The sequence below is a fragment of the Haplochromis burtoni genome, unplaced genomic scaffold (assembly GCF_018398535.1).
Source record: "Haplochromis burtoni strain Fernald_Lab_line unplaced genomic scaffold, NCSU_Asbu1 Contig_134, whole genome shotgun sequence".
Classification (NCBI taxonomy): domain Eukaryota; kingdom Metazoa; phylum Chordata; class Actinopteri; order Cichliformes; family Cichlidae; genus Haplochromis; species Haplochromis burtoni.
Window position 1 is genome coordinate 203,292 of NW_024582495.1, and position 17,639 is coordinate 220,930.

Below are 17,639 nucleotides of genomic sequence, written 5' to 3' on the forward strand. Positions count from 1 at the left end.
GTTTACAGCAGTGTCTGTGTGTACGTCTGCATGTATCTGCTTGTATTCATAAGTTTTCTGTTGTGTGTGCATTCAGCCAAGGTGTTGATAGGAGGTGGAATGTCACATGGCGGGGGATGGGATAAAGGGATGAAAGCAAAACAGAGAGAGAGGAACAAGTGGGAAACAAAAAGAAAACATGGAGTCAAAAGTAGCAGGGGCTCAGTTGGTGTAGATCTGCCCTTCAGGTGGCTGAGGAAGCTTCATGTTTTCCTTGCAGGTCATGAGCCGTCGAAGCTCCAGCAGCACCATCCGGATACTGTAGGAGTTCTGCCACTTGGCCAGCGCAGACACTGCATGCATGTCAACCTGCAGGGTGGAGATGGATGCAGTTAGACATTGTAATTATCCCCCATCTTGGATTTACCTTTTTAAAGCACCAAAATGTTTTTAAAAATTATTTATTTTTTAATAAATGTATTTCATTGTTCAAATCCATTATATTCATATTTATTTTATTTTTATAGAAACTGATTTACTGCTGCTTTAACCTGCAATGTGTTTAAGTCAAGCTTCACACATTAACCTTGGGCATACAATTAAGAGAAAAAAAAAAAGCAAAGCAACAGATGAATGAGCACTGACACGCTTGACCAAGTGAAATGAGTGCAACCACCCACAAAGAAGCGAGGAAGTCATGTTATTTACGTGCAAAAAAGGGGACCTTTGTATCTATTCCATTTCCAAATAGACTAGTGTCGCTTTGCATGATCCATAGCTCACAGCGATCCTTAATGAATTACCTTGGTACAGCATCTCAGTTTATCCACAGACTGAAACAAGCTATTTTATCCTTTGCCCCCAGCGTTTTGCCACGTAAAAAAAAAAAAGGTTAGAGTAGCAGGTGGGTGTTTAAAGGTAGAGCAGTGTGCCTGAGATGACCATATTAAGACAATTAATCTCTTATAATATTATATGGCATTAAAAGTAAAAAAAAAAGTCTGAAAGTATAATGTGTGTATAATGTGTGTGTATGTGTTAGTCCCCATAGGGAAATAGTTCCTCTACATTTAACCCATTCACCCAGTGAAGCAGTGGGCAGCCACCAATGCAGCGCCCGGGGAGCAGTGTGTAGGGACGGTACCTTGCTCAGGGGTACCTCAGGGTAGCCGTTCAGTGGAGTTGAACCCCCAACCTTCCAATCATGGGGCCACCACTCTACCTACTGCCCCTAAGTGGGTTTTTAAATAAGAATGAAGGCTGAACTGGCCCTCGTCTTTCTTCCTAACTTGCATGGTGCTCATGTAAGTTAGGAAAAAAGATCCCACATATTACCAATTTTTTGAGATCTTAAAAAAAAAAAAAAAAAACAACTCTTGGAAAATCCTAAAACATCTGAATAAAGATCGAGATGTACATAATGTAAATCATCTATTATCGTCTTGTTCCATGGAACCAATGGCCGTCTTCTAAACAAGATTATATGAACTCATAACCAGAAAACTGCAGAGCTGGACCTTTTGGGACTTTTAAGGAGTAAATAAAATCTTATATTGATATTTCAGCCAATATTCTAACAGTAAGTGAGAGTATTAAACAATAAGATGATACGAAACATATATCCTGACATATCAGTGATAGGCCAGTTTAAGCTAGTTGATCAGTTGTTTATCTGACTCCACAGAGCAGATATGATGCTCCTTCCACAGAGTGCATCCAAAATGAGCCAATCAAGCTTAAGAATAATGATAAATAATTCACATACCACACCGTTGGAGGTGTGCACGCCATTCAAGTTTATCTTTGTCACAAATCTGACAAAAGGTGGTGATTCTGGGTATCCTGGCCCGCATTCAACCTTCAGATTGTACATCCTGTTTTCATAGCTTGTCTGTTGATCAAAGGAAGTTAGGGAGAGGTGAGAAGACAGCACACCGAACTTTGAAGAACAAAAAAAAAAAAAAAAGTACACAATGTTCACTATGTGCAACAACATCATGTGAAAACTAAGGCAGGAAATACCCTTGTAGGGTTTTTTTCTCCTGACTCACAAAGGCCCTGGGGAGAGTTTAAAGAGTCTGCGGTACCTTGTTTTTACACAAATCTGTGCCTTTTGCTTTAATCTAATCAACAAAAATGTCTGCTATAATTAACATAACTGCTAATTTTATTACAATTTTTGGCTCTGGCCAAAACATTTGGTGGCATGCCAGAATTTTTTTTATGCTCCCTGCATACAGGCTGTAACTGTGACAGCACTGCTGCAGTTTTACCCAGTCACACAGTAAATGAATACAATGTAGATGAAGACAAACTGGCTGACCCAGCTGCAATCTAACATACGGTAATGTCCATGGTCCTGTGAAAGAGGTCCTCAAAGTACTGTAGTCAATAATTTAAAAACAGCATTTTCAATAACAGTCTCATATAGGTCATTTCAACTTTACAGCTTAGCACCGAGCAGTGCTAAGTATTTATAAATACCTATAATTAAAAATTAACTAAAAAGATACTGGGACATCTGTCAGCAGTCAAAAACAACATTATGCTGCAAACGTATGCGATATTTGGTCTTTAGTCAGGAGTTTAATTGTGCTTCTGCTTCACATTTATTCTGTTTTAATTCAAAAACATTAATTCAAAGCACTGCAAAGTAGTGTTAGTGCCTCGATGTTTTCCTCTTCTTCACATGGACGACCTGATTTGCTCCCCAACATCATGCCATGCACAAATCAAACCTGACACCTTTGGTTTAAGTAACTGTTAATCTTTTGGCTTGGTCAACACTCCCCTGCTCCTGCAAAGTCCTCATCCAGGTGTTAAAAATGGCACCACTAACCCTTGGGGGGCCAAGGATCACCCCTCTCCATCGTGTTAAGGTCATGTCCTCATCATCCTCCAAGCCCCAGCTCACCGTTCCATCTCCCACACCTTTCTGACCTTCCTCCAGCTCTTCCAGGAGCCGGAAATTGCGAGGAACTTTAACGCCTGTTTGTGGGCAAACACACAGCCATTCAGTCATGCAAACTTCCAGAGCCACAGGTAGATTTACGAAGCTAAATAAAACTGCCAGCAGTGTGCCAGACAAAATGACTTGCAGTTATGAAGTTATGACTCAATAAGACAGAAAAAATAAGGGACGCCTCAGCTGCGCAGCCTACGTGAGCCTTTTGATAAGAGCAGGTGTTATTTTCACGTCCTGTGAGACTTGAGCATCTGGCTCCGGCGGTGCCGCATCACTTGGCCTCCGCAGTGAGATACGACGAGGCTGCACCCTTAACAGAGCCATCCAAACAAACCCAGTCACACTGCCAGCTGCTGCAGCATTTCAGCTCAGCTCACCGGCGTCTCCAGAGAAGCTCAGTGAAGCTCAGTGAAGCTCAGCGCAGGTCATGTTTCCCTCATGAGCTCTCGGAAAACGTACAGTCACTGTTTACGTTTAACAGCCGGGCAGGAAGACCGTCTTACTGCGGGATTCACCCGCTTTTCTTGATGACATTTAAGTAACGCTACACACCCGGTTTACAACACATCGCGCCTGTAAATAATCTGATGTCGCAAACAGGCTGTCATTTTCCGGTGGGGTGGCGGTGCTGTGGTTTGACAACAGGATGCTGTAATTTAAGCAGCATCCTAAATTAAACTTAAATTAAAATGTATAAATGAATACACAAATGCATAAGCAAGTTGCAATGTCTCATATTTGCTGATGGCTGGCGAGTAACGGCTCCACGCCCATAAAACAGCACTGAAGTGAGACCTGCTGTCCTTTTATCTAACTTAAGATAGCTTAGCTGCTAGCATCGCTTCCTATTCATTCTCCTCAGCTTTGTTTTAGCTTCAATGTAATAACACAACATAGCACAGCGCCTCAATGCGGAATCCATCTAATCATAAAACCTAACAGGTACGCGGTAAAAATTCATTGACAACACTGTTCAAAAATAGCTTTTCGCAGTGATTAAATACGTCTCAACCGTTTTACCTGATCCGGCGGCGACCGCCATCTTGTCGCTACACAGCGGGAGCGAGCACGCACTTTTACCATTGTAGCCAGCGGTGCGTGCGCGAGCAAGAAGACAGCAGCGGCGCTTCCTTTGTTGCTCTAAGCAAACTGATTAGCTATGTGGCTGCATAAAACGGAACTGTTATAATAATAATAATCATTATTACTATTGTTGTTGTTGTTGTCGTCAGAGTAGCACATTAACTTAGAGATAATCTAACCTGGCATACTTTCCAAGGCAGGTCACTATATTAAACGATTTAATTCTGTCAGAGCATCAAAAAAAAACTGTGCTTATTTTAATAGTCATTTCATTAAATAGAGATATTATTAACCGCCCTTTTGCTCCAGGGGTTTTTAAATCCACCAGTTCCAAAGGCAAGAGTGTTTGTCCAGAATTCTGCCTTTATGGTATATCTTTCAATCATCTTTCTTCAAATGTAGCATGTAATTCTCTACTAGTTCTATTCACATTGCATGATAAATCAGTAGACATGTAATTTAGGTCAGAGTTTTGTGCTTCTGCAGAAATTGTGGAAATCCAGCATGACTGAGGAGGAGGATGGGCCTATGCAGGTACCCCTTATTTCTCTTTGAAACTAAAAAGAGGTCATTCATCAGCATGTGCATCTACTTTTAGGTAGGTATGTATAGGTATTGTGCATGTGCATCTACATCTACTGATTTGAAACCATTTTACAGCACCCTCAGCGTCATGGGGAATGAAAAATTAAGGTATTTCTGAAGGCAAAGGCCACAATTAAAATAACAAAGATGGGGGAGTGTCAATATATTAGAAGAAAAAGATTGCTGTGAGAGATTAAAACATGAAACCCTTAATTAGCAAGGATAGATTAAAGCATGGCAAGTTTGATTAGGTCATTCACTGACTGACTGCAGGCTTATTACATAGCAAGTAAGCTGTGGAGTCTGGTGTCAAAAGGTTGACCTAAGCTTGCAAATTAAAAGGAAGAGGTGTTCTTGACTCAGAAACAATATTTCTCTGTGTGAAAACGCCTTGTGATCTCAAGAGGTTAGAGCAGAGTGGCCAGTTTGCTTTGAGCTGATAGGAAACTAAGTCAAACAACCGCTTTATACAACCAACGCACAACACGTCAACAGGTGCCACTCCTGTCAGCTAAGAACAGGAAACTGTGGCTACAATTCACACGGGCTCGCCAAAACTGGAAAACAGAAGAATGGAAAAAGAATTTGCCTGATCTAGTGTCTTGATTTTCTCCTGTCACATTCAAATGGCCGGGTCAGAATTTGGTAGAAACAGCTTTCAAGCATGAAAGCATGGATCCATTCTGCCTTGTCTCAACACTTCAGGCTTGTGACGGTGATGTAATGGTGTGACAAATATTTTCTTGGTACCCTTTGGACCCTTTAGAGCCAAATGAGCATCTTTAAAATGCCACAGTCTGCCTCATTATTGTTGCTGACCATGTCCTTCCCTTTTTGACCACATTGTATCCATCATCTGATGTTGGTTTTCCAGCAAGATAAAGCACAAAGCTCACAATATCTCAAACTGGTTTCTTGAACATGACAGTGAGCTCACTGTTCTCAAATGGCTTCCACAGACACCAGATCTCACAGAGAGAACCTTTGGGATGTGGTGGAACATCATGGATATGCGGCCAACAAGCCTACAGCAACTGTGTGACGTTGTAATGTCAGTATCAGCTGTTACGGAAATCTGAAACAAAACAAGTTGTCTCTGTGAGATTTTAATTTGACTTGGCAAAGGTCTCAGAAAACAGTACAGAGTACAGCAGCTGTCCAGTGCCATCACATTCCCCCCCCCCCCCTTTTGATCATTTATTGATCACAAGTATTCACAGGGCAGCACGGTGGTTAGCACTGTTGTCTCACAGCAAGAAGGTCCTGAGTTTGACTCCACAGGAGCCTGTCTGTGTGGAGTTTGAATGCAGTTGGGTTAACTGATGATTCTAAATTGTCCATAGGTGTGAGTGTGAATGGTGTCTGTCTCACTGTGTTAGCTCTGCGATACACTGGCGACCTGTCCAGGGTGTACCCTGTCATCAATTAACCCAGCCCTACTAACTGACATGACAGCATCACACAGTTGCTGTAGGTTTGTTGGGTGCATATTGTGAGATTACTATACTATCTTATGCCACCTTTTACTTCTAATCAAAGAATTGTTGAATCATTATACGGCTATAGGCCACATTATTCCTTGGATTAAAGATTGTGAAATCATTACACTGTTTTATGATGCATTATACTGTTGAGTTATAAGAAATGCTGTTTGTGTCGAATCATGGCCTTCCTTTTCTGATTACAAAGAGAACAGAATATATTGTAGAGGTTTTCTGCCCCATCTCATCAGGAGGAGATAAAACAGGAAGCCAAGGTCGTCACTTAGGTGGTGTAAGAGAGAAAGATGGTAAATGGTAAATGGCCTGTATTTGTATAGCGCTTTACTTAGTCCCTAAGGACCCCAAAGCGCTTTACAGAACATTTAGTCATTCACACACACTGGTGATGGCAAGCCACATTGTAGCCACAGCTGCCTTGGGTCGCACTGACAGAGGCGTGAATGTGAATGCTTAGTGCGGAGGGGGGCCGGAGCTATAAGAATGTGAGAAATGGTCAGACACTTCTGGCGGACACCCTCCTGTCCGGATGTTTGTAATGCTCAAAGTGTGTATGGAATAAAGAGAATTGTTTTGATGAGATTGTTGAGATTGTGTTGTTCTTCCTTCAGCCCAAAGATCAAAGAATTGGGATATCCAATGATATCCATGATATCCCACCACAACCCAAAGGTTCTCTCTGTGAGATCTGGTGTCTGTGGAAGCCATTTGAGAACAGTGAACTCATTGTCATGTTCTAGAAACCAGTTTGAGATATTGTGAGCTTTGTGCTTTATACTGCTGGAAAACCAACATCAGATGATGGATACAATGTGGTCATGAAGGGAAGGACATGGTCAGCAACAATAATGAGGCAGACTGTGGCATTTTAAAGATGCTCATTTGGCTCTAAAGGGTCCAAAGGGTACCAAGAAAATATTCGTCACACCATTAGATAAACATCACAAGCCTGAAGTGTTGAGACAAGGCAGAATGGATCCATGCTTTCATGCTTGAAAGCTGTTTCTACCAAATTCTGACATGTGACAGCAGAAAATCAAGACACTAGATCAGGCAAATTCTTTTTCCATTCTTCTGTTTTCCAATTTTGGTGAGCCCATGTGAATTGTAGTCACAGTTTCCTGATCTTAACTGACAGTAGTGGCACCTGGGTTATTTTCTGCTTCAAAGTTTGACGTGTTGTGCGTTGGTTGTATAAAACGGTTGTTTGACTTAGTTTCCTACCAGCTCAAAGCAGTCTTGCCACTCTCCTCTAACCTCTGAGATAACGGGGCATTTTTACACAGAAAATTGCAGCTCTGCAAAGAGATTCTCTCTTTTTCAGATCGTTCTCTGTGACCTCTTGAGATGGTTGTGCAGGAAAACCCCAGCAGATCAGCAGTTTCTGAAATACTCAGCCCGTCAGGCATCAACATTTAAAATCACCTTTCTTTTCCATTCTGGTGCTTGGTTTGAACTTCAGCAGGCCGTTTTGACCATGTCTACACACTTAAATAGATTTGTCTTTGTACCATGTGATTGGTTAACATTTGCATTAACAAGCAGCAGAACAGGTGTGCCTAATGAAATGACTGCTGAATGCTTTTGTTATTGTAGAATCTCCTCAATATGGTGTAGTCGAACTGAGTGCAGAATAATTTGTCTGCTCTGCTTGAACAGGATTAATTGAATAAGTGAATTTAAAGTGTTTGTTTTACTTGGAATGAACAGAAGCCTGGAATGTAACATGACAGCTGCGTCTGTGAGAAGTGCATCGATTAGCAGTAAATGTGTCGAGGGCCAGGCTCCAGGTACAGACAGGGTCATTAATTATTAATACGCTTTTCATTGTGGATGTTTTAACCACTGACGCAAGTACCTGTAGCAGCGGCAGAAGACCATCAGATGCTGCCGATTATTGTACCTTTTTTGCAAAAAGTTATGGTGAGAAAGTCTTTACTTAGGCAAATATAAACACAATCAAGCAGTTGATTTAACCCTTTAATGCTAAGTGTATCATGTTTGATATGTGAGTTTTTGCAAGTTTTAGAGACTTTATCGGTGTAATTTTTTCCCCATGTAAAAAATAAATAAATTGCACTATACATTTTGAAAGAATGCATTGCAAAAAGATTTGCTAATATAACTCAAATTAAAACTTGTATATACAAATTAGCTTTTTAAAATTTCATCACAAGGTTAAGAAATAAAAATATTATGTACGAGAAGGTGGTGTTCTGTGTACTTGTGCACGTGGGCGATCGTGGCTCAAGAGTTGGCAGTTTGTCTTGTAATTGGAAGGTTGCTGGTTCGAGCCCCGGCTCCGACAGTCTCGGTCGTTGTGTCCTTGGGCAAGACACTTCACCTGTTGCCTAATGGTGGTGGTCAGAGGGCCCGGTGGCGCCAGTGTCCGGCAGCCTCGCCTCTGTCAGTGCGCCCCAGGGTGGCTGTGGCCACAATGTAGCTTGCCATCACCAGTGTGTGAATGTGTGTGTGAATGGGTGGATGACTGAATGTGTAAAGCGCTTTGGGGTCCTTAGGGACTAGAAAAAGCGCTATACAAATACAGACCATTTACCCTGTGAAATAGTCACAAGTTCCTAAAACAGATTAAATAATACACATTTTTCCCAGCCTTAAACTAAATAAAAATAATAATGATAACAGAAAGAAAAACACAGAAATATGTTTATTAGTTTATTTATAAATACAGTATATTATTTACACTGTAAGTCCTCCAACTGGAAGACAACAAAAAGGCATCAAGGCATTAATCTGATATCTAAAACTCCATCCCCACCACCGGTGTACATAACCAACAACAACAACATCCACATGGACCTTACCTCAGAAGAAGCAAGAGTCAAATCATGAGCAATTTAAAGTCAGTTAATGAACTCTTTTCCCACATTGTTGGCAAGAGGATAAGGCGATTCAATAAAGTCCGAGGACCATTACAGGAGAGATTCCGACTGCCCATCTCACTTACTAACATCTTCATTTGCTCTCACTAAATTTTTCAGGTATGAAAAAAAAAAAAAACTTAATTGACCACATACTGTCGCAAAACACCGTTCAAATCCACTGCTGAAAGTTCACTGTCTCCAAGCAGAAAATCCCAATACAGCTCGATCACAAATTCTACCACAATAACAAGTGGCCAAGTTAACTGTACTGATTTATGGTAACAATAGATCCCAGAAAGCATCTACGATAATGTGACTACTCTGGATTTTAAAAAAATCTGATGTATATGACTTTTACTTCTGAAATAATGGCCTAAACTTCACAAAAAAAGGAATTTGTGTTTTCACAATTACTTTAATTCATCTAACCACAATCCTGAGATCATCTGGAGAGTAAGAAGAAAGCTTATGCATGTTAGAGCCACACTCACAACCAGGTTATTCACCATGAAAGCCGTACACACCAACAGATGTCCAGTCTTTCTCCAAGCAAAGATTATTATGGTTTGGGTTCCTTCTGAGCTCATCATACATATTTAAAATACAGTTGTCAGTTTCCAAATGAATGACGGCATGTCATATCTATCATTTCCACCCTCTATCCTTATTTTTGTCTATTCTGCTGATTTATAAAAGCACAAAGCATCCTTTAAACTGCCATTACCTTTATAAGATCACAAAAAGCAACTTGCTGAAGCACTGAAACATCCAGCAAAGCCAACGCCAAGATTCCCACTTGGAAAGTTGTCTGCAAAGGCTCTAACGCGTTCACTCACCGCAGTGTAACAGTGCACAAACATTTTGCCTAATACTGACCAAGAAGAACTACAGGAGTAGAACTCAAGCGGGCCTTAAGCTTTAATGCAGTCACACCATCCATCTACCAGCAAAATGACACTACCAAGCGCACACAAAACTGCTTCTCACAATACTCTACAAGCACGATGCAGTCTGCAGTGTACTCCTGCTGCTGACCTATGGTAAATAATCCTATATAATCAAGTATGAAGGATTCTAAAAGTGGAATATCACGTAACATAAAGCAGAACTTTGGCTGCAAATGTAACTGTAATGATCATTAATCTGTCTACTTTAAGCTTAACAAGTAAGCCTTTAACCCGGTCAACCTAAGAAGGTTACCTTCTCCCATTTCCGCCTGAAAAGCTTTGCCAGGATTTCCTTGGAATGAAGATAACACTTTGGTGGTTCAGACATGGGACCATTTGGTCAAAGTTTGGGGTCATTTCTTAAAAGCAGTACAATTAGTTTCCTCTGGAGCGAGCGCAATCCTCCCCATTCATGACTGCTTTTGCACAAACTCAAAGGAAAGCTGGTGACCCAGTGCATTGCTTGCACAAGCCGACATGCTATATGCATGCATGCATTCTTTCGTCTGTGTGACATCTTAATTAGAAAAAAGAAAAATTGTCATGCAATTTCTTAAGTAGCTAAATTTTTAAACTCCAGTTCTTCTGATTTAGCAAATATGTGTAAACTATAGAAAAAGAAAGGCATTTGAACCTAATCAGATGAGTTAAGACATATAATTAAGGGCCTCTTATTACAATGCATAGTTAATTGCTGTACAATACATTTACAAATCAATGACTGAAACATTAAAACTTTCAACCAATTAATCTCATCTAGACATTTTAAAGGAAACTCCAAGATCGTCACCCTTCAGTGAAGCCCTTGAAACAATCACCGAGCCTGCTCGTCAGTTACCGAGAAGGTACACGGTGGCAACGTTGGTCAGCGGGAATGTTATGCTCTGAACCTGACAGTCTCCTTCCACGATACAAGCAATAGCGAGAAGCACGGAGTGAAAACGGTATCACACAAAGCTGACACGTAACATTGGAGTGTCTGCGTCTCACCATGCGAGATACAAACCCCAGAATGACAGAACAATGCAACATCACAACAAAAAGAGCTGCAGCTGAACCAAAAACAAACAGAAGTACTGCATATGCGGCGTGTAAGGCAGCTTGACAAAAAACTGCATGTGCCTCTTTCCTGCAAACTGGTTCGTTTGCGTGGAGGGCACATGATCGTCTGATTTTAGGGCCAGACTAACCCAGCAGATACAACAACCGAATTTATTTCTATTTGCCCCAAATTTATAATGACCGAACATCAGTGATGACTGCAGTTTTGTAAATTTTTACAAGCCTTTCAAATCAAATGGTTTTGCTTGAAAATGACTTTTTCAATGGTTGGATCACATGCAAAGATCCACAAATGAAATTGAAAATACCACTATGATCCGACAGGAGCAGTTAGCTTTTCTTTTGATTTTTTTAGGGGAGGGTTTCTTTTCCTTTAGCATCTCGTGGTAGCATCTCCTCTTTGTTAGGAAAGTATAAAAGATGGACGCAGCTCCTAGGACATGAAGCCAACATGGAAGTGCTTTAAATATACGTTCTTTTTAATGGCCTCCAAGAAATGCTTTTATGGATCTGATCATATTAGATAAAATATTAAATACATTTTGCTCATTCTAAGTTTCAGAAAGGATAATAATCCATTAGCTGACCATTTGTGATTGACAAGTCGTCAACCAACAAGTGTGCAGTTCACTGACCTCTGGGTGACCTCGCTGTGGCTACGTCCATCTTTTACACCGTCTATGTTTCTCAGTATTTTTGGAGTCATTTTTGGGGGGTTGACGCGCCCCAGATTAAACAATTAAATATGGCTGTGTTTTAGAAACTGTTTATATTAATCATCCTTGAACGCATCTTTACCTCGCTTTTAAAGAGTGTCAAAAGTGGGCTGAGCTGAACCCAAATGTGCAAGTATACAATAAATGTAACAGTAATATTTATCAATTTGATCTTTAGATATCAAAATTGGTAAAGCTTCCAAAAAGTCCTACATCACTGCAGCCTGACTACGCACCGTGACCTAAATAAAATTCTAAAATCACTTGCACATCAAGTAGATCCTTGATAAAGTGGAGATGCAGAAACAGATCCACAGAAAATAAAGCTGAGCTAAATATAATGTGATTCATCATCACTTCAAATTAACAGCTGTAGCTCTGGAGAAGCAAAGAGTTTAACCTTTCAAGTATTTTTTTTGTTGAGTTTGATTTTTTTTTATGTGGAGAAAATATTTGATTTCCTTAGAAAGTGATTTCAAATGTATATGATCGCTCTTCCTTAGCAAAACCCCTAAAAAGTGATGGGCTGTGTTAAATATATAAAGTTTCAAGGATATATTGCATTTATTTTTAAATATTATCTGTGTGAGAGTGATGAAAAATTCCACCAACAAAGCCCTCCTTTTGAAAAAAAGAAAAACAATGTGCAATAGTTAAAGCTATGGCATCAGAAAGTGTTAGATTGTAAGTCCATAGGAAGAAAAACTAAGTGTGGGGAAGAAAAGGGATGAGAAGCCTGGACGGACCCAGTGGTGTCTGAGGTAGGGTGCAGTTAGCCCGCTGTGTTACTTGACTTTCTGAGCCCATTTCAGATCGTCCGACCTCGGCTTCTCTCCTGTCACACCCTGGATGAGATCCTCCAAGTATCTCCAGAAACCCAGCTTCTCCAAAGGGTAGTTCAGCCAACCTGGAGAATTAAAAAACAAACATTAACTCTCAAATCATCTTTAATTACATCCCTTATTCTGTCTGTCTTTCTTAAGTCAGACCCACTCACTCAGTGCATAACACTGAGCGAAGCACTCTTAATGAAGATGTAGGGTCAAACCCATCTTTCAACAGAAATAAACACACAATGGAAAACTATAAAACCTGCCCTAACCTTCTTTCTTTGAAACATATTCTTATTTTTATTTATTTTTTTAACTCTGATAAGCTCTGGAAATCTGTAATAATATAACCCTTTCCACTAACTAACCATATCTGATATTTCTACTACTGAGAATCCCTCAGCTACTCTGTGACTTTGCTTTTGCGATCAACCGCCAACGTCTCCGGGCTGCACGTGCAGCCGGATATCCTATACCTGCATCAAAACTTCCTGTTAATGACCGGGCTCTGGGTAACCAGTGGTTTCTAAATTGAATTTAGGTCAATAAGTTCCTTTTTTGTTCTCCACTCAGACAGTTTATAAACATGTTACTAAAGCTTGCTCAGACTACAGGCAGGCTGCAATCAAAAAAAGGAGCAGTTTTCATGACAAACACATTGTCAGTAAGTCAGCACAGGTGCAGCTTCATTGTTGGGAGGTTTTGTAAAGCACTACAACCCAAAGTCAGTCATGCAAGCCTGGACATGAAGCACCCTCTTTGCAACCGTTTTCGCCCTGCAACAGCCAGCAACCTTTACCAGCTGGTCAGGGAATACACGTTTCCTTAGCGCACAGCGGTTGCCAAAGGGTCAACAACCAGTCTCTGGGCCTGTATGACTAAGCCCTAATGTAGCAAATCTTCCATGTGAACATGCAAACATAGTAGAAGTGGGTAGACAGAGTTTGGTTGGGTAGTGTGAGAAAAGGTCTGGGTAATCCTGACGAAATAATACTACAAACCCGTAGTGATGCAGAAGTAGGTCTCGTGAGGAGAGACATGATGGATGCGGTGGTGCTTGCGGGGAAGGATGATGTGGCAGTCCTGCAGGAACACGACCCAACGAGGCAGCCCGAAGTATGTGTGAGACCACTTGTGAATCTGGTTGGTAAGAGTCACAAAGATGGCCAGTGCATACAGGTAGCAGTACAGGGGGTAGATATGGTAAATCTCCGCTGCAGGTAAAAGAAGACAAACATGGTAGTTTGTTTGCTGTTGCCTTCCTGCCCTTTTCTTAAAGAAACCGTTTTATTTTTTTTATCAGATTAGAGCATTTTCACGGTGGAGATAATGCTTTGTTGATACGAAACTCACCAGGTGAGAAGGTGAGAAAGTTATAGGCCATGTTTGCTAGAGGGACTATGGTCAGCATGCAGTTGTCACCGTTGGTCTCAATGAAGTCGTGACGGGTGATGGCTGTGGGGTCGATGTGGTGCTCTCTGAATGGACGTATAAAGGCCTGCATATATGTGGCAAATTAAGGAAAATGCTCCCTTTGAAAAATGACTATTTGGAGGTAAATGATGGGAAATCATACCTTTCCAAAGATGGGTAGATCTACCGATCCCCACGTATCAGCCCCCCAGTGAACAAATCCTGATGCAAAGTCTGCAGTGAGGATACCTGCCACTGAAAAGAAGAAAAAAAGAGAAGCTTGTTAAACGAGACAGCAAATAATAACACATAAGAAGACTACATCGTTTTTTTTAATTTAGTACTTACCAATGCCCAGCAGGATGGACCATATATGTCCCTGATGGAAATTGGCAAGGAGGTAAATGAGGTTGAAGGCCATGAGAGAGAAGCAGAGGATGACACTGATCCATTCTTGACATCTTTTGCCTTAAAGAACAAGAAACAGGAGCTTTTTAGTGACAAATTCAATCACTTGTGCAGCATTTTCAGTGCAGATATTCCAGTGATGTTCAAAGGTTAGCAAACGACTCTGCGTGTTTGTCTGATGTGACAGCATTCCTCTGTTCTTTGACAATAATGAGCAGCAGGGCCTGAAATACCTGTCCACATGTTACAGCACAAAGACTGTAATTTAGTGACCTAGAAACAAAACAGCAAAAAAGCAGCAAACACAGTGTGAAACCACAAGACTAGATCTTAGTAAAAGGAGTGGGTGAATAGGACTTATTCCTTTTTAAAAACTCAGTAGTTTAGTGCTTATCCCACAGATTTTAATATTTGTCAAAGGGGAAATTTTGAGCATGCGCTAACTCATTTTGAACCAACTCACATTTTTGGAGCATTTCGATTTATTCATTAAAAAAATATAACACTAGTTTGTTGCATTAACCCTCATTAACGTGTGACCTCATTGTTACTGGCTGTTTTATATTTACATCACTTACGCTCCAATAAATCTGTCCCGAACAAATGTATGTTCCATTAAACTGTGGTGCTTATTTTTTTCTGTCATGCCCCACTTGTGAAACCATAACAATTTTACCAAAACATTAAAAACAATTAGAATGATCTGATGATAATTTAGCTCACAAAACATTTGATTAATTCAGCTTTCAGCAGATCTTGTCTGCTGTGGCCCTATCATCCACCAGTCGAATGCACACCCCAGAGACACTATAAGCATGAAATCTCATGCACACAACAAATGATGAACAGAAATCCACTGGCGAATTCTGCAACACTAAAGATGGTGGTTATCTCACCCCCTCTGCCACCAAAGAGTCACTCAACAGCCGAAGCAGGAAACATGAGCCAGCTGTGTTATTGACCAGACACACAGCTGAACATGGCAGCTTATCTACCCGCTCCATCATAGTCTGTGGTTTTATCACTTTCCTTGCCTAACGTGAATTTGCATTGCTTTTGGTCAGAAATGTTAGTCAGTGATATTGGTGCTCTTTGCTGAGCTGTTAAGAAAGCCCTAACATTGAGAAACATTCATCAGCTTTGTTCTGCGTAAGTCAAATTTTTGTGGCTCCAGACATGCACTGGGTATTCCAGAACATCATTATGTTTCCAGTAACATATCTCATTCCTGCCAGGTCCCCAAGGCGTTCCCAATGCAGATGACATAGTGAATTCTGGTTCTATCCCGGGGTCTCTTCCCAGAGGAACGTACCTAGAAAACCTCCAAGGGAAGGCACCTAGGAAACGATGCCTGACCCACCTCAGCTGGCTCTTTCAGGGGAGCAGCTGCTCTGCTCCCAACTCCCTTCACATGTCTCCTCACCCTCTCTCTAAGGCCTGATTTAGACTTTTGCCTAACCGACATTACCTATGTTAAGTGTTTGCCAGCATTTGTGTTGGTGCATTATGTGTTAATAATGTATCCAGTGCCAGTTGCCAGATACAAATAAAATGATGAGACGTTCTTCCCTCCTACGGACATCAGCCTTTGTTTTGGTCAGTTTCGTCAAATCTCCTTCCAGGAATTTGCTGACATTTGTGAGTCCGAATACTGATACTATGATTATTATTCCTCATATTCTCTCACTGAAGGTCCAAAACCTGCCATGAAAAAGTATCCTAAAACAAATAGGAGCAATCAACAGCACCCAATAACCCAATAAACACGCATTAGCCTCTACTTTTGGGGCATTTTTTAAGACTCTAGACAGGGGTTTTTTTTTTGTCCATGTGAACATCTATCCCTGATGTTTGAAAACGTCAAATGAAATCAAGCTCTAGATAAACAAAATCATACAGTAACAAGGTTTTTAATATGCAGGAGAAGCCATGCTACCTGCTGTGACTTAACTGTGTAGAAATGTAATGCGCATGTAATGACAGTAGACTCAAAGAAATGTGGAAAAGCAGAATATTTTTGAAGTTGCACATTTTTCTTAAGGCATTACAAATATCTTCTCTTGAGTGGCAACTGTCTGGGATAAAGGATGTCTTTTCTCTCTGGCCCAGATGACCACTATCACAGGACTTCCTGGGTGTTTTTAATGCAGTGTTTCCAGTTTGGCCCACTTAAGATCAAACGGGGGCTGCATGTGGCCCAGGAACTAAAATAAGTTTCTAATCAGTCACATGCAAAACCTAGTTTCAGTTGCCATTGTGAAAATGCATTTTTATGATGGGCGTGAAACACCACTGAGTGTTTTGACAGGGTGACCGATGGAGCTCTCCAAACAATTCAGAGCATGAGTTTTTGGTTGTGTTTGCAGCCCGTGTGTGCTGACTTGGCAACCAACAACAGCACAGATACGAAAGGTCACAGCAGCTCCGTGACCAGACGAGGTTTCTGAGCCTAAAGCAGAGGCAGTGGATTCTTCTATAACCTCTCTCCCTGATGCTCGAAATGTCAAAGCAGCACAGCCACTCGAAAACAAATTCAGCCACTCTGACATAATTTCCTCTTGTGTCACGACAGCACCGTGGCTGTAATACACCCATACTGCCGACGACTGCTCGGTGTCATTTAAGTGGAGCAGTTAAATACAATCTGCTTCTTTTCGTTTAGTAGTTTTAGCAGTTTGTTTCTTGGTGACTGAATAAAGACCGTCGTTATGTCACACCGCCACTCGGTGAACATGCCCATTAGACGGAGCTGCAGCGGAGAGGATCGACTCACCTGGCGAGTACAAATTAGCCAGTTCTCGGGCACCGGCGTGTTGTGGACCCCATCTGGCCGCTCCCCGGCCCGGTCCCTGTGGCTCAAGGCTCTGTGTTTCCCCTCCACACTCGTTCTCGTTAACCATACTCGCCATTTCTTTCCGCTATGGGCCCGGCCCCTTCAATCTCTCTACTCACCACCAGGAACCAACAGAATCACCAACTTCTCAGCCCACAGACAGCGTAACGTTTTCAGCCAATGAGGTGCAAGCCGTTGAACGCAGCTACCAATCAACAGCCAGTTGGCTGCTTGGTTACTTCACAGGCAGCCAACTGACCAATAGGGAAGGGGGCTGCGAGGGGCGCGATCGAATTTCCCGACCCCACCCGTGCTGTCTAGAACCCGCTCTGCTCGTGCCCGCGATAGTCCAGAATGAGCAGGAAACGCAAATTTAGTGCAGTAAACAGTAACCTTCACTAGGGCCAATAATGTTTTAAGGCACTGATACAGTT

General features: G+C 41.4%; 2 protein-coding genes across 3 annotated transcripts; both read right to left on the reverse strand.

Annotated features, from left to right (window-relative positions):
- Position 1: 1 nt before the first annotated feature.
- On the reverse strand, positions 2–4,038 carry LOC102296415 (ubiquitin-conjugating enzyme E2 variant 1). Of its 2 annotated transcripts, none has more exons than XM_005930623.2 (4): positions 3,965–4,038; positions 2,819–2,967; positions 1,745–1,870; positions 2–348 (listed from the first exon to the last, which is right to left on the reverse strand). In XM_005930623.2, exons 1-4 carry the CDS (start codon positions 3,984–3,986, stop codon positions 202–204), a joined length of 444 nt encoding a protein of 147 aa, XP_005930685.1. In that variant the 5' UTR covers positions 3,987–4,038; the 3' UTR covers positions 2–201. The 2 variants fall into 2 exon arrangements, with proteins under 2 accessions (XP_005930685.1, XP_042080211.1); XM_042224277.1 differs by lacking the exon at positions 3,965–4,038 and adding an exon at positions 3,322–3,945.
- A 4,736-nt stretch (positions 4,039–8,774) lies between these two features.
- peds1 (plasmanylethanolamine desaturase 1) lies at positions 8,775–17,386 on the reverse strand. Its single transcript, XM_005930624.3, has 6 exons — positions 17,146–17,386; positions 14,313–14,432; positions 14,128–14,219; positions 13,905–14,049; positions 13,553–13,765; positions 8,775–12,628 (listed from the first exon to the last, which is right to left on the reverse strand). Exons 1-6 carry the CDS (start codon positions 17,279–17,281, stop codon positions 12,507–12,509), a joined length of 828 nt encoding a protein of 275 aa, XP_005930686.1. The 5' UTR covers positions 17,282–17,386; the 3' UTR covers positions 8,775–12,506.
- Positions 17,387–17,639: the final 253 nt, after the last annotated feature.